General features: G+C 38.4%; 1 protein-coding gene across 1 annotated transcript in view; it reads right to left on the bottom strand.

Moving 5' to 3' along the window:
• The window catches only part of ttyh2 (tweety family member 2), a gene marked incomplete at its 3' end in the record, with an annotated part of 73,999 nt that overhangs the window by 22,370 nt on the left and 24,501 nt on the right, over positions 1-27,128 (bottom strand). The window contains exons 3-4 of the mRNA XM_079260388.1: positions 17,768-17,879; positions 650-870 (exon numbers count right to left, since the gene is read on the bottom strand). Coding sequence (XP_079116514.1) covers positions 650-870; positions 17,768-17,879 — 333 coding nt within the window. The remainder of the gene's footprint in view (positions 1-649; positions 871-17,767; positions 17,880-27,128) is intronic.

Below are 27,128 nucleotides of genomic sequence, written 5' to 3'. Positions count from 1 at the left end.
GATATTTAACAGGAAGCTTTTATTTTTCAAACATACCAGGCAGCAGTTTTGTTAAGGAAGTCCTAAATCATATGAGAAGGTGACACATACATGTAATTGCATCATTTATTCCCGTCCTCCTTACATGATGCGATACATCCAGGTCAAAACGTGCACCATGTCACTCCTCACGCATGAATTAACTACATCAGTATGTTTTTGAATTGCTCAGTGATTGCAGCTGTAAAAGACGTTTGATATCATTTACTCTGAGCAATGAATGACTTCATAATGAAATTCAGTGTTCATAAATATGTCATATGGCATTCCTGGTTTGCAGCCACTTTCACTCATACTTGGAAGTGTACTCTCATAAATTACTTCTAACTAACCCACCGTGAACAGCTATGTAGGAAGATGCAGCTCGTTCCCTTGGCATGAATACCATAATATTCTGAAACATTTTAGGTAGCTAGCATATGCAACTTTTGCCTCCCACAAAAATCTGTGCAGAGCACAACCTGGAACATTCATTGCATAAGACAACTGCTTTAGAAATTTTGAGAAATTCTGACTTTGTGTGTTTATTCTTGTCATTTTATCATGTGACATCCTGTTCACTGAGGAGAGCTACTGGCCATCCCCTGTTTGTGTTTCTCTGTTTCTTTACCTGTAGTACTCTATGCTTGCTGTTTGGTCAGCAACGGATGCCAGGTCCACTTTAGCCTCCTCCCAGTCAGGCAGACCCAGCAGCTGTTTGATCACATTGTCAGCCATCTGCTGCATGAACTGCAGCGTCTGCACGTAGTCGCCACGCGTGGCAAAAATCTCATCCAACCTTGCAAGGTGCTGGTGCAAGCCAGTCTTCATGCTTCCCATGGTGCCAGTCACCTGCAGGGGAAGAAGGGAGAAATTTACCAGATGTGGTCCATACCTTTAAATTTCCCCTCATTACTTGTGTTTCCTGATTCAAATACACTATGTGGATTGTTTCAATGTGGATAGGACACATTTCTAAATATAGAGGCTTTTTGTTGCTCACAGCGATGCACTCAACCAGTCACTGAATAGCTGCTCCTGTGAATTAACCCACTGGTTACACTGGAAAAGTCCTTGAGTTACAGCAGTATGTGTTTGCTCAAGGCTCTTACTGCAATTTTTGTGATGAGCTGCATTGTCGTTAGTCCAAGTAATCAGAGGGAAAATCAACATAAAAGCAAAATGCATTTTCCCATTACATGCTGTAAAGGAGCATGTGCCAGTTTTCACAAATTCCACAACATCTAAAAAATGATCAAATGGAGCAGGAAATAGAATCAATCTAATGTTGTTTCCTGCTCTGTAGCCACACTAACAGCATGGCCTGAGAGCTAGCACCAATATTTCTTTGATGTTTGACCAGTCTCTTCATTACTTTGATCCAGATGAAAATATTCTAAAAAATATTTTGAAAAATGTTCTGTTGGGTAATTTAGAAATGTTTTTCTCCTCTTTCTCTTGATTTTCTATAGATGGACCTTTGAGGAATCCTGCTGATTTCCATCTCCTTACATTTGGACTTCAAAATTTCCTTTTGTCTAATATTTGCTGTAAGAATTGTAGACCAGAAAAAGTGCACCAGAACCAATGAGATCAATTCAGGTATTCTGAGATTACAGTTGTTAAATAGATTAAAAAGTAAGGTATATTTCACAGAATAAAGTAGTGAATTTATGATGAAGATATTCTGTTTTGCCGTTATAAAAGATTTACATCTTACCTTGCAACAATGAAGTGATGTAATCTCCACACTAATAGTTTTGTATTATTACATGACTATAGTTTAAAATTTGTACAAAAGTTGGTACAAAAACTATTTTAGGTTTAATAGGTCAGGTTTAATTTCATGACAACTAAGGGGGATTTTTTTTAAATTTTTTTTTTTTATAACTCATCTATTTATAAGTATTTCAATCTTGAAATCCAGCATAATTTTGATTGACACAATATCCAATGTTCCACTGCAAGATAGCCGACTGTAGCACAACTGCGGTTTTTAGCCGGTTTAACGTCGTGATTTAGCTTTAGACCACTTAACTCAGTTAGCTGGTTAGCTACGGTTAGCTCCGGGTTATCTTGGTTAGCTTTTAGCAACAGGCAGGTCAGAGTTTGATAGACATCAATCATCCACCCCCAAGCTCACGGTCCCCCTCTCAACTCTGCCTCTTTGCCCATTTTAGTATGTTCCAGGAGAGAGGACACACATGGCACTGTCAATATGCCAACAATGGGCCCAATGAATTTCAGTGATGTCATGGAGGCTCCGTCCATATTTTTTATGCAGTCTATGCTGAAATGTCACAGGATGCATTTCCATCCAAAGCTGCATTCATTTTTCACCAAGACGGGAGAATCTGAACCAAACCAAATTCGTTCCCCAACATGCCGAAGATTTTCAATAGGCTCCAGGTCTGGATTCTGGGATGGCCAGTTCGTGTGTGAGAATGATGTCTCATTCTCCCTGAACCACTGTTTCACCGTTTGAGCCCTATGATTTTTGGCAGTGTCATCTTAGAATATGTCCATGCCATCGGGAAAGGAAAATGCATTGATGGAATACGCTTGTCGTTCTGTATATTCAGTTAGTCACTGGATCTCCTTCTTTGGGCACATCATGCTGCTGAAGCTAGACCTGACCAACTGCAGCAAGCCTATATCATAGCACAGCCCTCACAGGCTTGTACAATAGGTGCTAGGCAGGATGGCTGCACCAATCACCATCATTCAGGATGTTTTTATGGCCCCGTTTCTTTCAGGAAGATGACCTTAACTCTCATTCTGGTCTGCAGATGGTGGTCCCCAGGGTGGAAACAAAACAAGGGGAGGAAAAAGCTTTTGAATATGCTGCTCCTTCCACTTGGAATAACCTACAAACTGATTTGAAATGAACAAACCTGATCTCTTTGGGGGAGTTAAAGTTGATTCTAGGAGCTTGAAGAGAAAGCTCTCTTGGTCAGTGTGACTGTTTTAAACTCCTCTGCAGGATTTTGCATTTTCATTTTCTGTATGTTGGCAGTTGCCTGCGTTGTACTTGTTGTGTTTTGATAGCTGATCTCTGTTATGTGGTGAATTATAAACTTGTAGTTGTGCTGCTATCCTTGCCAGGTCACTCTTGGAAAAAGAGAGTCCTAATTTTTAATTGAAGATTTTATCTGATTGAGTAGAAAGATAAAGGAGAAATGAAATAGTCATTCGTGGCCCACCGCGTTTCTTTCTCATGAGCAGGTATGAGAACTTCAAACATAAAATACCGTAGTGTGATAATAAGAATATAAACTAGACTGCATTTTTGAAGAAACCAGGAAAACTGCTAGTAAGCTAGCAGCTCAGGAAAAGTTACCAGATAGGATGTGTTTACTGGTCTTGTATTACAGTTTGCACTAAACTTATCTTATCTGGGAAATTTTCCTGAGCTGCTAGCATAAAACACAAGTTTGGACAGATCCAAATGCCTTTTCCTTCACCACCTTTCATTTCTGTTGAGCTTTAGGAGTGCTGGTGGAGATTCAAACCCACTTTTCTTAACTTTTTGTTCCCCAAAGGTGATATTAGCTTAAGCATCTGGCTGCTCTTTGCTGCCAGTGAGGAAGAAAGTAAGGGACAGCGTATGAGAGCTGGAACCAAGACCGTGGGATTCAGTTTTAAGTAAACAGTTTGGCCTGGAAAACATCCAAAACATGAGAACTGAGAGGTAAAATAGGACGTTTTCTCTTGTAGCTGCCCAGATATATTGGAAAGTAATCTGTTACTAATAAGACAGTTTGTTTACTCCTTTTAAGCATTTAGTCAAACAGCAACAGACCCATTGCTTGAAGGAAACTGAACTTCTCAGCTGACCAGCAAATAAAACAAAAATGTATTTAACTTTATCTGCCACTACCTCTTTATTTACTTAGTGTGAGGTAAATATTTCCTGTACAGACATTTCTCTTCGTCTTAGGTTTAATTACTATGTGCTTTGCTAGAAGGGGAAAGTTTATTTACAGGGAAATGGCACTTGGAGACATCCTGCTATTTGATAATTAAAAAGGGTAATAAATGCTTCCACTCAGCTCTGGGAGCTTGGCATTAACAAGAGAGACAACTCATACAGTTTTGTGTTTATCAAAGCCATGGTTTGCTGAAGCTGAGACGTGGAGAGGTTAAGTGGAAGTAATTAGTTGGGTTTGCATTCAATGTGTAGCCTGTGGTTGGCAGAACAGAGGAGGAGTGTAGCTAAAACTAAACAGGAAAGAAAGAGAAATCGTTTATTATTTACATGGCATTTTGTGCTCAGCTTCTGAAAAATGTTTTCACACGCCCTTTACTGGTAGTCATCCTTGAAAAGACTACAAATAGAAGATGCTAGAACATCATCTTGCTACAAACTGCTTTACAGAAAAGCCTCTGTAAGTTTGACAGTTCAGTGATTGCATTGAGTAAAACTCCTCACCTGAAATATTAAAAAACAAGAAGTTATGAAATCACAATGTACGGGAATTAGTATAGATTTACTTTTTAAGAAATACAATAGAAGTTCAACCTTAAAAGTCTGTGCTGCTGACTCGTTTTGATGGCACACTGACATGCAAGTCCTGTGACAACCAGTCCCGATCTCCCCTAATTGAGTTGAGGATGGGCTTTATTTTCTTTTGGCTTGTTTTACACCAAACCAAAGACAGGAATCTGGGATGAGAAACAGTATCCTTTATAGGATAGCATGCAGAGGCTAACAAATAGCATTCAGACATGCTCCAAAGACCACATCTAAATGCCACGGGGTTATCTTCTATCAACTATCCTGTGCGAGAAACAACTCTCCTGCAGAAAAGGGGTCTTAAGTCTCTTTACAACAATCAACAAGAGAAACTGAAACACAGCGTGATACACAAACCACAGACATATATGTGTGGGTCAAGAACATGGCCAGAATAAAACCACTGGAGGAGTGGCTTTGATAATGGTTGAGCAATTTATTGTGGAAGACAATCAGATGAACAGCTGAAAAAGAAGGGTAATTGCGGTAAGTGTGTGAAATCATGATGTGTGCTGAATTATGCTTTACAGAGACGGTGGTTCCAGATGGCCAATTGTTGGTTTGTGAGAGATTTAAAGAGGAAAGACCCAACACTGTGCTCAGTTACAAAGCTCAGGAGGAGTTCTTATTTCTATAACTCTTAAGTTAAATCCCACTTGTATTTGGGAATAGGTAAAAGTCCAGCTTTTGTAAACTTTGGTGTGAGTCAATCTATGATGTGGCCACCTGAGTAGGAACAAACCTAAGAAAATGGACAGTTACAACTGTCATCATAATCAGACTTGAAGTGCTCTGTAGTTTATCTGATCACTCGCTGATTCCCCCCTCCCCCCCCCTTTCCCCCTCAGACTGAGCAGATGAATAGCAGATGCAGACAAATGAAGGCGGTATCTGATCTTGCCCCCTGTGTGAGAGTTTTATCTAAAGTGCCTGGGGAAACAGCCAATCCAGCTAATCTCCACACTGTCTTGGTGTGATCCTCACCATGTAAGTGATCTGCACCGATCAAGGAGATATGATTCCCAGTCCCAGTTTTCCACGGTTTTATCTCAGTCTTATGTTTTGAGGGCACAGCAAAGCTTTCTTTGTTGTGCATAGCTTCCAAACAAACATTTTGCTGCTTCGTGACTTTGGAGTAAAACTGTTTCACTGTGGGGTGTTCATTTTTACATGCCAAAGGGAAAAGCGAAAAACACACACGAAAAAGTGCAACACACCAAAGACGCAACCGTGACAAATGAAGCGGCTTTAGGTTGGTAAATTGACAATGAACTGAAATGTTTTGCTGGTGGATTCTGGCTTTAGGAAAGGGAAGAAAATAAAGATCAGTGGGTTTTATGGAAAGGTTCTCTTTCCATGAGTGTGTATTTATACTTATTTATTCCCATAAGCAATGTTTGAGGAGAGGCAGGGTCACGCTGCTTGGTGGATGTTTTTCAGAAACTCTGGCATTTTGAATTCCATCTTTGTACTCAACATGCCTGCCAGGAAAATGTGCATGTTCATTTAAACTGAACAAAGTTGGCACACACATAAAAAAAACAGTCTTATTTGTAATCAAACCTTTCCTCAAGAATTTATCAGGACAAATTGTAATTGAAAAATATGAACGTCTTTATCACCCAACATGATACGGCTTCAGATTCTTTAGAAATACCCTTTCTTTAACTAGAATTTGATTTCTATCTTCTAGCATGTGTGGTGGGGGTGATTGGGGGGGGGGGGGGGGGGGGCTGCTTCAGAGATAAGGGAGCTGGAAACACAGAGAGGATGTAAAAGGACATCTTTGATTTATGGCTCAGACCTCACAGAGAATGTGTCTTTGTGCATTTGCGTGGCCTGTTTCTTTGCTGAATGTTTAAAAAGGAAAATTTTCTGCTCGATTTCGTTTTTCTTTATGAAACTGTTTGCTAAGATTTTGTATGTTTTTATTCCTAAAACTCTCAATCTATAGGTGAAAAACCGAGCAAGCATCCAAGAACCACTTCCACTATATTAGCATCAACACTTGGGGTCATGAAAAGATTTTTAAAGGTGGAAGAAAACGAAGGATGTGTTATATGGTTGGACATCTTCCCTGCCCCAATTCATTGAGTCTGACGTTGGAGAGTTTCCTCAATTAAAATTGAATGTGGGAGCTGGAGCGTGAAATGGAACACGGGTCTGAAGTGCTTGGCCAGCTCAGTCATGTTTGAAGATAGACCATCTTTACTGCATGCATGGGTACCAAAGCTCAGCAGAACATCCTTAAAAATATATCTCCATCTATAATCAAGTACTTAACTTTCAAAATGCCTTTAAGATGTTCTCTAGTGGAGTCTGTTGAATGAAAAAGTAAGCAATAAGTCCCATTACTGCTGGTTGGAGTTGCCTTTGGCCTTTTATCTCAAAAAGGAATTTCTAAACTCATTGTCTTTCACCCAAGAAGTACATTTTGACTCCAAGTAGACCTCTGTTGAATTTAGTTTTCAAATACCTCTAGTACTCTTTAGTTAGAGATTTGAGGTATTTCTTCTCAGAGTAACAGCTTTTTCCTCGTGTCTACAACATATTCAGTCTCTCATGTAAGCAAATCACTCACAAATAGTTTCTCACAATTTTAATCCCTTTGGTCTCAACACAGAGCTCATAAATCACATCTAACAGCATCTCTTGCAGCCAGAGAACTTCTGACCCGTCACAATATGGACTTAACATGCCTTTTGAAAGCCAATTCATGATTTCTGGGTCCGCTTGTGCACAAAGCTTATGCAATGTTAAGCACCAGCTCGCAAGGGTCCGGGTTCCTCTGCGGCCAGCAGCTTTCAGCTTTCACACCTAGAGAGTGTGCCAACTAAGCATGCCTTTGGATCAAGCTCTACTCACTAATACATACCAAAGAAGATTAAGAGTAGAACAACAACGTGATGCATGTTTGAAGGAGAGATTTTGCATCACTTCCTCTAAGGCTGTGCAGCCTTAGATAGAAATCAAATTCTAGTTAAAGAAAGGGTATTTCTAAAGAATCTGAAGCCGTATCATGTTGGGTGATAAAGACGTTCATATTTTTCAATTACAATTTGTCCTGATAAACTCTTAAGGAAAGGTTTTATAACAAATAAGACTGTTTTTTTTATGTGTGTGCCAACTTTGTTCAGTGTAAATGAACATGCACATTTTCCTGGCAGGCATATTGAGTAGAAAGATGGAATTCAAAATGCCAGAGTTTCTGAAAAACATCCACCAAGCAGCATGACCCTGCCTCTCCTCAAACACTGCTTATGGGAATAAATAAGTATAAATACACACTCATGGAAAGAGTGTTCTTCTGAAATGGACTGCAGAAAAGTCCACAGCTTTGTGTGCAGTCTGATTCACGCACATGAAAATTGTGACCCTCCGCGAAAAGTGTCCGCTACTATCAACCATACCCTATCAAAAAATGCATCAAAAGTAGACAATCAAATCAAAAGTCATAAGAATTTATGCCAGTTTTATGCCATGCAGCAGCTTTATGCTATTTATGTAACTCAGGCTGTATATCAGGAGGAAGACTAGTTGTCTGTCAACTGGATGGAGATCGATTCCCCTGACTCAATACCGAAGAGTCCTTTGGCAAGACATTGAGCCTCAAGTTGCACCCTGACGTGCCTATCAGAGTTTGAACGTGTGTGTGAATGGGTGCCATGTAGTGCAAAACACTTTGAATGTTCAACATTACTTTAAAAGCACTATATAAGTACAGATCAATTTACTGTTTAGAAAATGTTCCAAAAAAATCAAAGGTTCAGTATTTTTCAGAGATATTCTACGAGGAACAGAAAATTGACTTTGTAGGTGGGTTGTGCTCTCTTCCACAGTTTTTTTTTTATTATAAGGAAATAAGAAAATAAATAACAGTCATTCATAACATTTAAAGGAAAACCTATCCCACTAGATGTCATCTTCCTCTCAGCCCTGCTTTCTACCAAAGTGAATGATATTACATATTTATACTGAATAGTCCTGTATGACAGATGAGGTATACCTCCCACTGTGGCTCAGACGTAAAAGAATGCACTTTGTGATACAGTTCAGTCAGCTAGCTTTGTGGTGGTGGCATGAGCTGGAGAAATATGATGCTAGCAGAATCATCAATCCACATCAAGGTCGAAGGTAGACTAGAGCAGGTAACCCCTAAAAGTGGTCGTAAATCTGAATTTGTCATCTTCTCCACACCAATCTGTCAGTTGTTCTCAGCCTGTTTTACCTTTCAATGTGCGTGCTCACTGAGACAAACACAGCGGTGGGCCACATGTCATCACTAATGTCCAAAAACAATATGCATGCTCAGAGAATGTTGTTTTTGCAATATGTGGGCGTCATTTAATGGAAGTAGATGAAAATAACTCATCCAAGACCTCTTTTTTTAATACTTCACTTGTATTATACAGTGTTGCACAAAAAGACTTGATCCACCCTTCTTTACCTTATACTTAGCTTCCAAGAAGCCAATCTTTTTCACAAGTTATCAAAGTGGTCTCCAGACTTTCTGAAGGTCTTTCAAAGTGTGTCAGTGGCTGTATTTTTACCAATTTACAATGCAGTCCTTGTTACTTACCGTAATCTTTAAACAAACATGCTTGTTTGTTAAGTTACCTAGCACTGAATTATTTATGTCTATTTAATAGCTCAAAACTTAAGGAATGTCCAATGTTTGATGTCATTGCATCGTGTGCAGATAGACTTAAAAGAATCTGACGAAATTGGAGAAGTAGATGACAAAAGAAGTGGCAGACCTAAAAAAAGCACATCAGATGAACTGGAGCTAGTTCCACACCTGGCAACTACAAACATCTCACAATACTGAAATGTTAAAAATTAAAAAAAATTAAAAAAAACACACAAAAAAAAAAAAAAAACAAATCTAGCAAAAATCAGTCCTTAATTTATACATACTTGGCTTCCAATGGGTGTTCCAAGCTGTCTTGAGCAAGAATTGTTCCCAGCTTTCTAAAAATTCTGTTTGGACACTGACTTGTTAACTACTGACGTCTGACTTATGAATCATTGAAGCTTAAAAAAGCTCCTAACTCAGTGTTGTGTCAACACAAAAACATAAAACTTTGCAAAGAACTACTTTTAAATTGAATTTCTAGGCACTTTGTTCCCAGCAGTCTGTTTTCCCCCATTTTTTGCTGGAGTGATGAAAAACACCAAAGATTACACAGCTTAATAGACAGAAAATAGTATCTTTGTAGCAACAAAGTGATCCCAAAGAGAAATTAGCTGAAAACCTGGTTTGCTTTGCTTAAACAACAACAAAAACAAGAAGTGTCAGGTCTATTTACAGCACATGGAAAGTACCTGTAAGTGCTGTCTTAACATAAATAAATCCATCACAGACCAAAACAGACCCTCAGAGATGCTTCCATATACTGTTGGCCGAAGCCTCATCAGTAGTATGTTTTATTCATAAAGCAACTATCAAGATAAATATCACAAAGTGCTTCACAAAGACAAGCAAAAAACAAAAAGACATGAAACTTAACAACAACTAAGCAAAACCAAGTTTTAAAGATGGGTTTTCAGTGGCTAGAGGATCACTGAGTTCACAGATGTCAGGCTCGGAGCAGTCACTGCAAGGGCTTTGTCATCTCTAGTCTTTAACCATTTTACTTTTACAAGTGAACATCAAATGTTCAAAGTGAACATTTAATGTTCACTTGTTCACTTGCAATTAAATCAAAGTATGTATGATCATTTCTATCAGGGTGAGACAGAAATGGAAAGGCTGAAGTGCTTCAAATAACATAAGAACTGGGCTGAAAATCAGTGGCGGCAGGTCTGATGATGATGAATCTTCCCTACAGACCGAATGTTAACATTATTGAGCAGTGTCTGATCTTCTTCACAAAGCAAAAAAAGAAAAAAAGCACCCAAAACCCAAAGAGAAGCTTTGGGAAGACCTTCAAGAAACCAGAACTATTCCTGAAGACTTAAATCAATTACAATGAAGCTTCTGTGGTAAAGGATAAATGTGGCCTGAACAATAACAGACTTTCAAGCTTGTTAGATTTACACAAACACTCCTTTCTTGCCTCATATGCAACATGTCCCCTTATGTTTGCACATGTTTAAACCCATTAACAATTTCCCAGCCAAAGTACAGAATGCAAAACTTGTAAAAAGCTTAATTTTCTTTTGCAATTCTAAAAAAAAAAATGTATGGGAATGATGTGACAATATTCACAATTGGGATTATGCAGTAGGCCGGCATCCAACTTGTTTGATGTAAAGCCAAACACTCAGTGACTGACCCCGACGTCAACCCAGTCCACCAGGAGATTGCTTGCAGATAGAAACTCTCACAACACCCATTTCCAAACAATAGTTATTATTAGTGCAGCTATACACTTTAAATGTCAAATTACATCTTCCAGTGTGAAAGTGCTCGCTTTAATTCAGGTTCTCACCGCATTCCACAAAGACACATCATAAGCATTTTTTCCAGACCATAACTAATCAAGTTCTCAGCACTGACAAAGAGTCTGACTTTCTTCCTCTTCTCTCTCATGTTGTGAGCTAACTCGATTCTAAACTTTCCCAAAACTGGACTAAAAGGCATTTGTGTGGGCCAAAATGCAGTGAGGCTTTCATTGTCAAATGATTTCAATGCCGATTTCAATCCTGACTCTGCCAATCAGACGGCGTAGCACTGCTCCTCGTTCCTCCCAATCAAAGGGCTTTGTCTCCTGGGCTCATGGCTGATTAGGTGGGGGGAGACTGGGAACACTGGGCTCATTGTCCTGCTCAAGACTAAGACTCCTTAACAGTCTATAGTGGCGTGCAATGAACTCACTCATGCACACACACATAAGCAAGCACACTCACACTCTAATGGCCACCGTGTGCAATTATGTGTTTGCACAAGTTCACAAATACCAGAGGGACATGCTGACGAGCGTTATGATGATCTATATGTTTATGATTCCTCCCCTCTTGTTAATATGATTGAAACACGAATGTGGCAGAGTGTTCTCCAAGAGGCAATCAGTGAACATCAATCTGTACAATCTAGAAAGTCATCCATCTGTGCATAACAAAGAGCTAACATGCGTTATATTGAAGAAGCTGAGTATGGTGCGTTCACATTGCCCATTGGTTCTTTATCAAGTGAAACACAATGGATATTCAGCCACATTAATGACGATTTCATACCACAGGGAGCAGAAACACACAGTTAAAGGGAACTAACTAACTGATTTAACTATTGTTAGAGTTGGGCTGTTATTAAAATTAGTCCCCTGATATTCTATGATTAATCACCGTTAATTATATTGTAGTGTGCAAAATTCAATTATTATTCAAAAGAAGTGTATTGCACACAACTGCTATCTGAACAAAACTGCAGTAGCTGTTTTTTTTAATATGTCCTTTACATGTATCAGTTTAAATATTTCCAGTATAAACCTTAATGTAATTAAATATATATACACACACACACACACACACACACACACACACACACACACACACACACACACACATATATATATATATATATATATATATATATATATATATATATATATATATATATGTTTGTTTTCTTCGGATTTATTTTTCAAAAAGGTGACAAGTTGGCAGTAAGAATTTCTTTGCATTCTAAAGAAAAAAGGAACAATACCTGACATCAGGTCTTTCCCTGCTATAACAAACAAGAAGCAGAATTAAATCTTAGCACTTCCACATTATGAGAAAGGAAGTGTAACAAAAAAGGTAAAAACCCAAACTTGTGCAAATGCTCATTGTTTACAAGTCCCACCTTCTGTATTCAGTCCTTTTTTGTGTAACTTGAAACAAAAAGCAACCACCTTTGAAAATTGTGGTAAAGTGCAAAAACAGTTATTGTCATTAATTATTTAATATGCTAATGTCACGTTGACTCATTATGCCCTGCATAATATTTAGGTCAGTTTTACAAATTCTCTAAAACCTTGATGGAAAGAATATTGCTGACGTTTAAGCTAGCATATCAGTAAGCTATAAGATAATGTTAGCATAGCCAGTTTAGCCAAATGCTAGCTTTCAATGCTAAAACTACAGAAAAAACTACTGTTTCTTTTAGAAATATAATCCTTAAAATAAACCCTATAACCTATTATGAAAATGTTTAAGATAATTTACCTCTTTTTAAAAGCTAATTGGAGCAGAACAACCAAAGCTAAAATGTACATTTTCATATCTTGAATTTCTTGCAGCTGTAAAACAATCAACTTAATCTCATCACTGTAAAAACAGACTAAAGAAAATGGTTGTTAAAACTAGATCAAATCTAAATCAGAATAAAAAAAATAATTTCAACTGAATTAATAAACACTACATACTGCAACACATTACATCTAATAAGGAGCAATTACACTTTGACTAGGGTCTGGCAAAAATAATGTGTGATAAAACATGCCTTAGATCTGGTTTATCATTATTATTATTATTTTGTTAGTTACTAAGGTCCCAAAAAATGAGATCTAATCCACAAGCGCATCATCTCAACTTGACGTTCATCAGTAGTTCCTTGACGTTTTCAGTGTGAATTATAAATTGAGTGGATTTATGAGCACTGTGCAGTTTAGGATTGCTCTCCATTAGAATCTGAGATCATTTTCCCCTCATCATTGCTGTGACATGCCCTAAGATGCTCCAAAAATATTGCTGCTGTTAGAGTGCTGTGGGTCTTTACTCTCTCAGCAAAGTGTTTATTACTGAAGCCATGTTGAGTCACCACAGTGAGACACTCGAACACCACTACATTAATCTCCATTAACACAGATGGAGACTTAATCCCCACTCTTCGACAGCCAGTCACCCCTGATCTCTGCCAGCACCAATACTTTCACAGGATAACTGCTAGTTATACACTTCTAAAGGCGACAACACACATCTCAGGGTAACATTACATTGATCTCCTAGTTCAAATGATGGAATTACATTGTGAATTAAAATAAAATAGATAAAGGCTTTTTACTGTTGTGCCCTTCAACCAAACGCAAGAACAGAGGTACTCAAAAAATGTTAAAAACTAATCTACAACTCGCCTTTTTGCCAAATATACTCCAGGTATGGAATTAATCCGGGTATGTCTAATAAATATGAACTTAAATGACAGAAATATTGGTTCCGATAGAGCAGCAGATCCGACAGACTCTGGCACTCACTGCTGAGATTATATCTGTCTCGCTCTTTCCATGGAATAACTGGAAGGGGTGCCTGGGGAGGGGAATGTCTGAGAATTTCAACACAGCAACAAATGAGTGGATGGTTGGATTTTCACAAGTTTAGGTTCAAGAAAACTCCATTTTTATATATCAAGCCTGCAATAAATCTATAGTCTCAGATGACTCCCCACCAATCTCAGACTACAACTAAACGCAAAAATTAGACATTTCCAATCAGTCAAGTCACCTGGCACCGTCTGGCTATAAGATTTAGCAATATTTTTAATGATCAGAAGTCCTTCTGAGTGACATAAATAATGATGACATGATAGTATCTAGTAACTGAGGCTGTATGCAATGCAATGCAGTGCAATGCAATTTTATTTATAACACAGTTTAAAAACAGCAGTGTTGAACAAAGTGCCACATTGTGGGGGTTAAAACTAAAAACAGAATAAATAACATAGAAGAAGACAAATAAAATGTAAAATACTACAGCTAAAAGTAAAACAATTACAAGCAACTAAAAGACAATCAAAATAAACTCATATAAAAAAAATGTCAGCTTACCTTATTACATAAAAAGCCAGCATAAACAAATTGGTCTTCAGCAAAGATTTAAAAACAGTTATAGAAGTATGCTACCATGCTTTACATCATCATCATCATCATGATCACCTGACACATTACTAAACAAGAAATCTGATTAAAAATAAATGCTCTTAAAATGGACTTAAACATAGTATTTGAGATAATACTGGATCTGACTGTCTCCTTCTTAAACATTGCTCTTGTTTTGTTGCATTCAGTGGCAGCTTAGAACATTTAGGGCCAGTTTCAGAGACAGGTCTTAAAACTAGTTCCAGACTAAAATATATGTTGGACCTCACTTTCCTCACTTGCATAGACTTAAGTCTCAAATTATATTAAATGAAATGATTCTGGATTAAACTGAACCATTTGCAGGACATATGGTTATATCTGATCTATGACTAAACATATATGGATCCTTCCAAAGGAAAGGTTTATCTTCGGCTTAAAAGTGTTTGCCAGACTGAACTATCTGGATTATTTAGATATAAACCTCTCTCTTTTGATTTTTTAAAAAAAATTTTTATGCGAGGTACGATTTCTTTTAAAAAGTCTGTGAAGACATGTATAATTTAATGGAAATTAGGTCTTGGCATAAATATGAGTAGCCTGACGTATCGAAAGTTGTCACATTTTCATTTGTGTTGCATTCATGACCAATTTCCTGGTAATTTCTTTTTGTCAGTTGCAGTTTTATGTTTTTTTTAAATAATTAAGTAGTTTGGCACAACTTGTTTTAATAACATCCTTTAATAATTTTTTATTGGATCACTTTTTTTTTTTTTTTACCTCTCTCATGTTTCTGCTTATTTTCAGATTCCCACTGGTACATGATGTTTTTGACTCCATCCCAGCTTTTTTATTATTGCCAGGTTTACTTGGCTTAACCAAGGAGCCCATAGTCTGAAAATAACTAAAACAACCTTAAAGCAAGAGTAAGAAGTAAATAAAAAGTAGGAGAAGGAGCAAAAATAAGTCAGATTTTTTTTCTTTTTTACTATGGAAGCTTTCCATAAAACAAACTAAAACAATGAAATAACTCCTAACTCTCTTCTCTAATCTTTTGTTTTCTTTTTGTTTGTAGTGGTAAAAGTCAGTGGTTTGATCCCCAGCTTCCTCAGTCTACATGTCAAAGACAAGGGATTAAACCCTACGTTGCCACCAGCATTCATCAGTGTTTGTATGTCTGGCAGAGATAAAACTGCTCAGTGTGTGTATATAAGAAGTGCTGTAAGCCTAGTGGAGGTTAAAGACAGCAGAAAAGCTCTGAAAATGTACTCTCAAAAATAGAGGTACAAGATAGGGACATTTCTGTACCTATAGGTACATTTTAAAGAAATGTTCTCTCAAAAGTAAAATACTGGTCTTTAAGAGACCAGAAGTACACCTTCCGAGTACGAAAAAGGGTTCAAAGTGACATAAAGTACAAATTTGTACCATTTTAACCATAAGGCATTGAAAAATTTTTGTCGTGACAAAAACTATTGTTAGCAGCAGTGCTTTAAGTATCCGGTACGCAGCGGTACGCAGTACCGGCACTTTTAAATTCTATCCTTTTGCATACCGGGACTATTTTATACAGCGTATAGTGCATACTGGGACTTTTACCAGCTTTTCTTCAGCAATCAGTATACCCCCCCTACGACTTCACCACATATTACAACTGATATTTGATGATTTTATTTTAAAAAAATTTTAAAAAGTCGCCTCAGAAGAAATGTATTGTTAAGACCGGTTTAGACGCACAACACTTGCTGTAGCCCACAATGTCAGTATTTTGAGTTTTTGAAGATTTTTTCTAGATTAAAGATAAGATAATATTTTTAAGTGGCATGGACCAGGCCTAATGCTGTGAAAAACATAAAAAAACAAAACTTGATAAGGTGAGGTTGAACTTGATAAGGTACAAAAATAGACCAGAACTGAAGGGTACAGAAATGTCTCTCAAAAGAGTACACCCCCAGCGACAAGCATTTGTACCTTTTTAGGTACAAGCTGGTACCTCTATTTTTGAGTGTGTGCAGTCAGTTCATAATGATGTGGATTTGACCACATTGCAAGAAGGGGAAACTGTATATGACTCATTTGACGTTAACAACATGAAAGCCAAATTATTTGGAAATTCTATAAAGGCCTCTGCTCACATCCTCTTTCATCACTCGGCATGAAAATAAGTCAAAGTTCAAACTAAAAAGAGAAATAACCAGGCATCAGATCAACTTTTATTTTACCAAACTCCCAATTCTGAAACCACACAAAAGCTAGATTTATGATTTACGCAAATTATCTCGTACTACCATAACTTTGTATCAATGGATTGTCAGAAAGCACATCCCGAATTTGAGAGCGGAGATGATGGAAAGACCTGCTGTGAGTCCAGACCTCAATCCAACCGAACACTTGTGGGATTAGCTTGGATACGCTGTTCTGACACGACCACATTGGCTGACTAAAAGCAAATGCAGGTTGAGGAAAGGGATGTCATCTGACATGAGAGTGTGTGACCAAGCCAGGTGACAGGTGTTGTAGCTGTGTATGGATCCCCCGCAAGCCACTGAGGTCACTGCCAGTGTAAAACAAATGAAGTGGGGAAAAATAACAAATAAAGCACAAGATTTCCTGACCTGTTGGGCTAAGTCTACATCTTCCCATTTTAAGATTCACACCTGCAATAAAAACTGAAGGATTTTTTGTCTATTTATTTTTTTTCTAAACATGAAGATAAAAAAAAGATAACTTGATTTTGAGTTACATCATTTCCGAGGAGAACTGAATGTAGGTTTGCTGTGCAAAGAAAGAGTAAGGGCTGCATTTTAACTTTTGTCTAATCAATAATTACCTTGTGCAAAAAAACAACAAACAAATACAATACACTATATGCAAGTAAAAAAAAAAAAAAACAAGAAGATACTAGCCAACATTTTATTGCTAACCTTGACTATAAGGAAAAATGGCATTTTATTAGTGTGAAATTTGCAACAGAGAGCTATTTTTAGACAGCTCAGAGATAGGGAAAGTAAAAAATAGACTGCGTACATGCATTCTGTGGATGTGGAAGTGAAAACACATCCACATTGTTTTCCACTGAGGCCACGGTGGCTGGGAGAAGGTGGAGGGTGAGTGTGTTTTGTGTTTCTGTCTGGGAAGAGAGCTTTTTGTGTTGAGAGGCTGTCAATTTGCGTATAGCCATAAAAAGCTATAAAAAGACTACGAACAACATTTAAAGCCGTACTAAATTGACTCCTTTGAGCTTTCCTCCTCTCTTGAGGTTATGTGTTTGTCTGTGTGTGGAATAGGTCAAAACCAGAATTCAGAAGCCGCCATCCTTGTTTGTTTCCCATCGTGAGGTTCACAAATATATAAACTTTGTGTTTTATAAAATATCACATTTTTATGAAAAATAAAAAAAAGGATATGAGACATTTATCATTTGATTCTGATATGAAGAAGAATGCATTTTACCCACCAGACTGTCCACACCGCCCACTGTGTGATTGGCGTTGTACAGGGAGTAGGTCAACTGGTATACACCATCATTGGTCTCACTGTTACCATAGAAACCCACACCCACAGCGATGCTGCAGAGAGAAGAGCAAAGAAGGGACAGGTGAGTGTGATAAAGTAATGACTGGAGCAAAATAACGACAGCAGAGCAGCTTGACTTGTAAATATTGAGTTCACAGTGATGCCTGTTTAAGTCATTTCACCCAAAAGTCGTTGGCTTCAGCGCCATTATTAGGACCCTCAACTGAACAATAACATAATAGTCAAATATTGAAGATTAAGGAGAACAGTTCAGAGGAAAACAGCACAAACAAAAGATTGCTTTTCTATTTAATTAAAACTTTATTTAATTTATTTAAAACTTTTATGTTAGTGTTTTCTGCATTATTATTAACTTTGACCAAAATAATAATTTCCTTCATTATCAAATCAAATCAAACTTTATTTGTAAAGCACTTTTCGAGCTTAAAAACTATACAAAGTGCTTTACATTATAGGCATTAGCCATGCCTTTTCCCGCGACCCTTCATTGGACGAAGTGGTTAGGATAATGAATGCATGAATGAACCATGGCTTTTGGAAATACTACACAAAAAACTGATGAGCCACAAACATGAAAAGGATTCACCAAAATTAAAGCTGATTCAAGCAATGTTTCTTTTAGGAATAATTACATTTGTATGCCAGATAAACATCAGATTGTTTTCTTTGCTACACATTTAACCACCATGTCTGACAGGAATCTGGATGCTTAAAGAGCCATTGTGATTTTTTACTTTTTCATCTATACTGTTGTAGATTTGCAGCTGTGCTTCAGGTCATCATCTTGTACCATGGTCTGACTGCAGTCCAGTTTTAGTTATCAGACCTTTCCTCATATAGACATCTCAGTACCCAGAGGAGATGATTTAAAGGCTGGTGCATAAATAAATTAAATTCAGTTCTGTTTACATTGCACCACTTCACATCAGTGTCATCTCAGGACACTTTACAGCCACACAAATTAAAGCCAATTCATAATAAATTGCCTAGTTAAGGGAAACCAACTGGTTGCATCAAATCCTGTGACTGCAAAACAAGTTCCAATAATCAGCCTTCCACCACCATTCTTGACAGCGGACATGAAGTGTTTCTGCTGATCAGGTGTTTCTGTCTGTATGACAACTTTGATAAGTTTTTAGAAAAGAGGCTTTACCCAGCTTGTTATGTATTTTCTTTGATCTTTGTCATTAACTTCTAACTAAGGCCAGTAGATTCTGATTTTATTTTTTTTTATTTATGTATTTGTTTTATTTTATCTTTTTGCAATTTTCCTGAGTAGCATCTGGTCTGTAGCGAACTTGATGAGATGTCCATTTCTAGAAAGGCTTTTTTTTCTTCTTCACATTTTAACGTTTCTCGTTGTAGAAGGGAGGACCACATGTTGGGAAAAATGTTCAACCCTTGCCAGATTGACGGGCAGCAACAGTTGCTTCTTTAAGGATGTTGCAGATGTCTTTCCTCCTTGGCATTGTGTTAATGCGCCAAACCAGCAAACTGCCATAACGTTTACGGTGCTCACACTTATTGATAGTCAGGTGCAGCAGCATTAGGCAGGAAGCAGAAAGGTTGCTTTAACATTATAACTCTGCTTTAGTAAAATAACAAGACAGTCTAGATGCTCCGAGTTGTTCAGCCTCACCAATCCTGCAGAGTTTACATCATTTTGTATTATGTCTCATGTATAAAATTTTTGTTTTGACAGAAGGTGCATTTGGTTTTTAACTCCTGTATCTGCTGCAAACTTTTGATGAAAATTTTCAAACACACATCAGCAAGGAATTCACACCAGGTCTATTGTATCTGAACAGTATTTAAGCTGTGAAATCTGTTTGGATTTTAGCTTTAATTTATGTAAACAACACTCTTTGAACCAGAAATTGCACAATGCAGGGTTTTGGAAGCAATCTGCATAATTTTAAAACCACTTTTGCATATGCAGCCATCCAAGGATTTAATTTGTTCAGCTGGAGACTCAGAATAACACGCGGTAAACATGCACTGTAACGTAGGCTCTCTGAGCTTCACTTTTTTTTCCCAAAGTGCTGACATACTGTGCTGCTGGATGATGGGATTTGAAAGCATCTGTACATCTGTTTACTGCATAAACATTAGTTGATACCACCTAGATGATGAAAACAAAACCAGATAAACAAGCTTTTCTTTATATATGTATTTACACAGGAGAAATAAATGCAGATACAATGGACAATCAGGAGCAATAAGAGCATATCTGCCAATATGCAGCATTACACCTTTGGTCAATTCAAATACAAGAAAACCATACAAATGAAGGAAATTCACACCACAAAGTTGTAAGATGTTCTGCATGTAACTTGAACAATACTACTTCATTTATTGCATGGACAGATGTCTGGAACCAATATGCTAACTACAAAACTATTACATGTTAATACAAATTGAGTTCCTGCAGTAAAAATTCAGTTTCCCCATAAAGAAATGCTCCAGATGAGAGCCAAGGATGGGTCAGGTCAGCACCGAAGGGACACAGGAACAAATCTAATTGAGACTCAGATCAGGCTCTGTAACACCATGGCTCCTGATGCTCCAGAAAATTCTGCTTCATGCAGCACCTACTTGGCAGAGATTTGATGGTTAAAGCTGAACAGCAGGGGTTATTTTCCTAATTACTATAACAAGGATATGGTCTAATTAACTGCCCTCCTGCAGATTAAACCTCTCAATTTGCAACTTTTATCTGAATTCCTATTGGAAATGTAAGGAGGAAAAAAAGGGAAAAAGAAAAAGCACACAAACACATCAGTTTGGGCGAAACAGAGGTGAGAAATGCACACAAAAGCCAAACAGATAACAGAAGTAGGCTTCCAATCTGTATTCACACAGGTGGACATTGAAAAACAAACAATATCACACACAGAAGAGATTTAGACTTTGAGGCAGAAAAGGGAAAAAAAGACACAAAGAAGAGAAAATCAGCTTTGCTCGTACACCCACATTAGATAATATATTTTCATTTTCTGTTTGTTAGATCTTCTTTTTTTGTTGCTTTGTTTCCCACACAAACTTCCCCCTCAGACCAGAAACTGCCAAAAGAGACCCTTTAACACTGCTAAGTACAGGAGATCTATAATACATAGGAGAAGTGAGGAGACACTTGGAGGATAAAATGTGTGAAGGGGAGGATTTCTGCAGTAGGCATACAGATGATTCTCCTTTTTAACTTCCTCTATCCTGCCACTTCCCTTAGTGATCCTCCTTAAATAATATAATGTCATATTCAATGAGAAAGACTATAATAGACTTGGGCTGACATGTACTGAGTTAAAGCCTAAACTGTCAAGTTGATACAAGAAAAAGGCGGATAGGAGACAGGCATGGAAAGCTGGTAAGAAGAAAAAAACAAAACAAATAAAAAAGGTCAGTCTGAAGCTGAAAAGGCTCTTGGATACTTTAAACAGACTCTAGCAGGTTTGAATAGTGAGATCTTTTTCCCTGAAGTGCCAATAATAAATGTCCTGATATCATAAAGTATTTTTCTATTTTATCTGGTCCTGTTTAGGTCTCAGCAGGGTCCACTGATAAAATTGATATCTACAAAACAGAAAACTCACATTTGGACTCAAAAGCTGTGCTGTCATGTACCCCAAAGAAAAGAGTTCTATACTTAACATCTCTCTTTGAAGCTCTGGAGGTGGTGAATTTTTTATTACTGATATATCTTCAGTTATAGCTGGAGGTGCCAAAAGCATTTTGTGACATCGTTTCTCTAACCTGTATCCTCAATAATCCTCTACAGTTTCAGACTGGGAATACACTGGTTGAAATGACAAAAAAGTAATATTTTAAGTCTCTGGGACTTGAAAAACACTTTGGATGAGCCGGTAGCGTAGGCAGGAGCGATTGTGATATTAAAGAAGGACTAGCAAACTCTCTTGTCACAGAGAATAACATTAAAGTTAAAGCTCACAAACAGCTACAGTAAATACTGACAAAGCCTTCAATAAGACCATGAATACTATGCTTAAAGCATTAATAAAGGAGCTATGGCAAATGACAAGTTTATGTTAGCGAAACAGTAAAATGCTCTTGTCGTGATTTGAATTACAGCGGAGCTAAGGGGGTTTCGGATACCCTGAGAAGCAGATTCTACTGTTCACATTGCTTATGTACTATGCTTGTTAATGAAAGATTTCACTTGAAGGAATGAAGGTTAGCATTTCTTCGCTAATTTTCATATCATAGCAGAAAAACTAGACAACAGCAATAACATTGTATTGTATGTAAAGCCCCTAAAACAAACTCCTCAGTTTACTACTGTGCACTTTGTAATGCAACATCCAGTCATGTTGGTCACTACTCTAGTGGTTACTTCCAGCTTGTAGCTTACAGCTTGCAGCTAATAGCTTGCAGCTTGCAGATTGTAGCTTGTAGCTTTCTTACATGTACTGTTATCTGAAAATATGCACAAATCATGCAATGGACAAATGCTAAACACTCACAGTAATGGCAAGTACATGTGATTAAAAGCAAGTGTATTTTTGCCAAAGGGGAACTCTAAGAACAGTTCACTTATGGTTATAGTTTATTCTATTTTCCACAAGGTTCTTGATGTTTCTTAAATGAAAACAATATAAGTTAATATCAGTCAGCACTGTTTGTTTACTCATTTATTAAGCAGGGAAGCCTCTTCCCTCTCCCCAGCCACATTTTCCAACTCTGCAGGGAGGATCCCAAGGTGTTCCCAGGCCAGCCGAGAGATATAATCCCTCCAGCATCTCCTGGGCCTCCCCCAGGGTCTCCTCCCGAAGGGACGTGCCTGGAACACCTCACCAGGGAGGCCTCCCAGAGGCATCCTGACCAGATGCTTGAGCCTCCTTAATTGGCACTTCTCAATGTGGAGGAGCAGAGGCTCTACTCTGAGCCCCTCCTGGATCACCAAGCTTCTCACCCTATCTCTAAGGGAGAGCCCGGCCACCCTGCAGAGGAAACTCATTTCAGTCGTCTGTATGCAAGACGACTTGTTCTTTCGGTTATGACCCACAGCTCATGACCATAGGTGAGGGTAGGACTGGTAAATCGAGAGCTTTGCCTTCTGGCTCAGCTCCTTCTTCACCACGACAGACCACCGCAGAGTCCGCATTACTGCAGACTCCGCGCCAATTCGCCTATCAATCTTATGCTCCATCCTTCCCTCAATCGTTAATAAGACCCAAAGATATTTGAACACCTACGCTTGGGGCAGGACCTCACTCCCGACCCAGAGAGGGCAATCCACCCTATTCCGGCAGAGGACCATGGTCTCAATATTTGGAGGTGTGGATTCTCATTCCAGCCGCTTCACACTCAGCTGCAAATCGCTCAAGTGTGAGCTGGAGATCACGGCCAGATGAAGTCAACACATCATCCGCAAAAAGCAGAGGTCATTAGGTCACCAAACCGAATTCCCTCAACACCTCAGTTGTGCCTAGAAATTCTGTCATAAAAGTTATGAACAGAAGTGATGATAAAGGGCAGCCTTGGCAGAATCCAACCCTTACTGAAAATGAATCTGACTTACTGCCGGCAATGCAGACCAAGCTCTGACACCTGTAGTACAGGGACCGGACAGCTTGTACAAGGGGGTCCAGTACCCCCCACAGGAGTCCCCGGGACACACGGTCGAAGGCCTTCTTCAAGTCCACAAAACACATGTAGACTGGTTGGGCAAACTCCCATGCCCCTCCAGGACCCTAAAGAGGGTATAGAGCTGGCCAACTGTTCTGCAACCAGGATGAAAACCGCATTGCTCCTCCTCAATCCAAGATTCGACAATCTGACAGACCCTCCTCTCCAGGACCCCTGAATAGAGGCTGAGGAGTGTGATTCCCCTGTAGTTGGAGCACATCCTCCGGTCCCCCATCTTAAAAAGAGGGACCACCACCCCAGTCTGCCAGTCCAGAGGCACTGTCCCTGATGTTTACACAATGCTGCAGAGGCATGTCAGCCAGGACAGCCCCACAGCATCCAGAGCCGTAAGGAATTCCGAGCAGATCTCATCCACCTTAATCTTTTTAACCACCTCTGCAATTTCAGGCCCAGAGAAAGGAGAGTCCACCCCTGAGTCTCCAGGCTCTGTTTCCTCACCGGAAGACATTTTAGTTATATTTGCCAGCTCATCTGGGGGGATCCCGAGGCGTTACGAGGCCAGCTGAGAGATCTTCCAGCATGTCCAGGGCCATCTCTGGGGTTTTCTCCCAGAGAGAAAGGCATGCAACATCTCACCTGGAAGGGATCTAGGAGGCATTTTGACCAGATGTCTGAGCCACCTCCTCTGGCTCATCTCAATTTGGAAGAGCAGTGGCTCTACTCTGAGCCCTTCCCAGATGACAGTGCTTCTCATTTTATGTTTAAGTGAGAGTCCGGCCACCCGGCAGACGAAACTCATTTCAGCCGTTTGATCTTGCTCTTTTGGTGACTTATGACCATAGGTAAGAGGTAATTACTAATATTTTATCATAAAACAGCAAACTTTCATGAATTTATTATAATTATTGACTGAATTACTGATGTGAAGATTCATTTTATTTCCAGTCCTGATTCGCTCTTAACGATTTTTTTAATTTATTGCGTTCCCATTCCCATGTTATTTTGTCCTTTCAGAGATGTTCTGGAAGTAACTTTTAAATGAATACTTGCAGCCCAGCTACCAGCAGAATTATTCATTTACAGAGGGATTTTGTAGAAGTGGCACTTTTTTGTTGGTTGCTTAGTTTTAGTTTCATTAAAAGATTAAAATAATCCTTTGAGTCCTATGGTCAGTGTCCATTCTGGTAGCAGAGCACATAAACAAGCCACATGAAATTGCTCCCAGACTGGCTGATAAGACACAACTACTCAAACATACCATTTTGCATCATAGATCTAAATGACCATTTGCTGTAGGCAGTTTGTTCACATCCAGAAATGAGATGCATGTGAGTGATTTTACCAGCAAAGCAAATGTCTTTATTTATGGTTTACTTAAGCACCTTTTGCACACGGGTACAGAATACGTCCCAGACTTGTTCCACAGCTGCTGTTTGCACATATATTTCTGAGGCGGATACCATTCTGATAATGCGACACAGAATTAACACTAATTTAGAACGAACACAGGATGCCTTCATGATGGGTTAACAGGAGATTTTACATGCTGCTGACCACACATCAACAGAAGCTGCATAGATTTCCTGACATGTAATGAGATACACGCATTAATTGCCAAAGCTTTACCTTTAGTTTCGCTTTTTCTTTTTCTTTCTTTTATATTTGTTTTTAGTTTGAGTTCAGAAGTTAGCTATTTGAAATCTGTTTCTTGCATATGTTCCTAATGTTAGAATCTTGCGGTTGTTAATCATAGTTTACCATCATAATAACATTATTCATTTACTGCCAGACTGAATATTATAGATTGCAAATTGTTTTACTGGTGCAAAAAACTTGATACCTGTTTAAAATAAGAAGCTTTCTTCCTAAGTTGTAGGAAGAAAGCTTATTGACACAGCTCACATTTGTGCTTGTTGCTGAAGTGGTTTAAAGAAAGATGAAAGCATGTGAGAGATATAAAGACTCAATGCACTCAGCCCTTGATGAAAGCAATCATTTGCTCTGAACCACAAAAAGAGCATTTTTTTGTAGCGGCATCGGTTTTCCTGAATGAGTCATCCTCAACAGTTCAACGGAGGACTTGTACTAAACCTAAAGAATCTTCCCACAACTATTCTCACACTTATCACAGTAATAAGGTTGGATTAAACACGGATGGATTGATGAATGGATGGATGGATGGACGGACAAGCTGAGTGCATAATACAAGTGATTATTGCCAGAAAACAAAATACTGAGATCAATAAAAATCTTCTATTTTTTTTTTTTTAAATCAATTCCTAATACCCCTGGCTGTGTCTGTTGGCAGAATGGAGGCATAACAAAGCTATAAGTGCCACTGTCACAGCTATGCTCAACATGAGCAACATAACTGGTGTTGTACAGTTTAATCACAGCATTAAAGTCCTACGCCACGGTCCGAGTGACATCTGCTCTGGCTTCACCAGGGTTAATTATAACGGACATCACGGTGTATCGGCTGAAGTCACTGTCAAACCTAATTACAGTGGGGCATAGTGAGACTTTATGCAGAATCACAAAAAGAAGAGGGGGGCAAACAGCAAGTAAAGGAAGCTAAATGAAGGGGAAAGGATCTCAAACAAGTAGTAAAGAGGTGGAAATTCTGGACTGTTGAGGTTAACGTGAATACCAGTTCTTCTCATCTTCAGTAAAAGTCAAATGTGCAGTCCACTTGACAAGCACATTCGTCTTAGGCTGCAACCAGTACACTGACATAATGAAAGCTGGGAATCAGATGAAGGAGAGCTGATTTCCCACAGGATTTTTTTTTTTTATCAGACCTTACACATATCAACACATTCAAGTCAAAGCTCCTCCAGAAGAAATGGAGTCACACCAGAGGGATTACTACAGGAGAACTGTGAGAGATTAAAGAGTCTCAGACATGTAGAATATAGAAACAACAAACACAGTTGTAATACTGACAGTATTTTCTTTCACATTAAATTGCAGCAAAAGGACAAATGGGTTTGATGTTGTTTACAGGGTTCATGTCTTATAGAAGAATACACCATGAAAAAGCTGAGGCTAATTTCTTAACCAAATCCTCACTGGCCTCTCGAAAACGGCAAATGCTCAAGGTTCTACATCCATCAACTGAGAAAAAATTTCTTTTATAATGAAAGCTCTGCTCATTAAATATAATTCATATTCTGCTCATTAAAAAAAAAACATTTGAAATGGATTTGGTGAGTAAAACTAGGTTTTCTGTGGGTTTTAATATTAACGTTACAAACAAGGTTACCCAGCAAGACGATGCAATATTTCAGTTTAAGAAAATCACTCACATCAAAATTCAGTGCTTCTTTCTTTAATTATGTTACTTCTCAGTTTCATAATATTCTGACAGATTTTGTTTTTACTGTTTTATTAAAACACAAATAGAAAAAAATAGAATTAATCACAACTTCTCCTTCAACAAAAAGAACTCACACTTCTTCACAGATAGTGACTTTCACCTAATTCTAACCTGCTTTTATTCTTTCGTCCTATTCTAACTGCTCTTTTATGCTTGACACATGCAGCTGTTTGCAGCAAAAAACTCTAAAAATTATCAATATGCTTCCTGCTGCGTGCCAAACAGCAGTCAGAGACAGAAAGGTTTAAAGCTAGAAGCTACAGGCACACGCATGCTGAGTTTAATGCCCAACTTGTTC

Source organism: Telmatherina bonti (genome assembly GCF_933228915.1).
Source record: "Telmatherina bonti genome assembly, chromosome: 21".
NCBI classification, from domain to species: Eukaryota; Metazoa; Chordata; class Actinopteri; order Atheriniformes; family Telmatherinidae; genus Telmatherina; species Telmatherina bonti.
The sequence above is the reverse complement of the archived record's forward strand: the minus strand, read 5'-3'. Positions and strand labels throughout refer to the sequence as shown.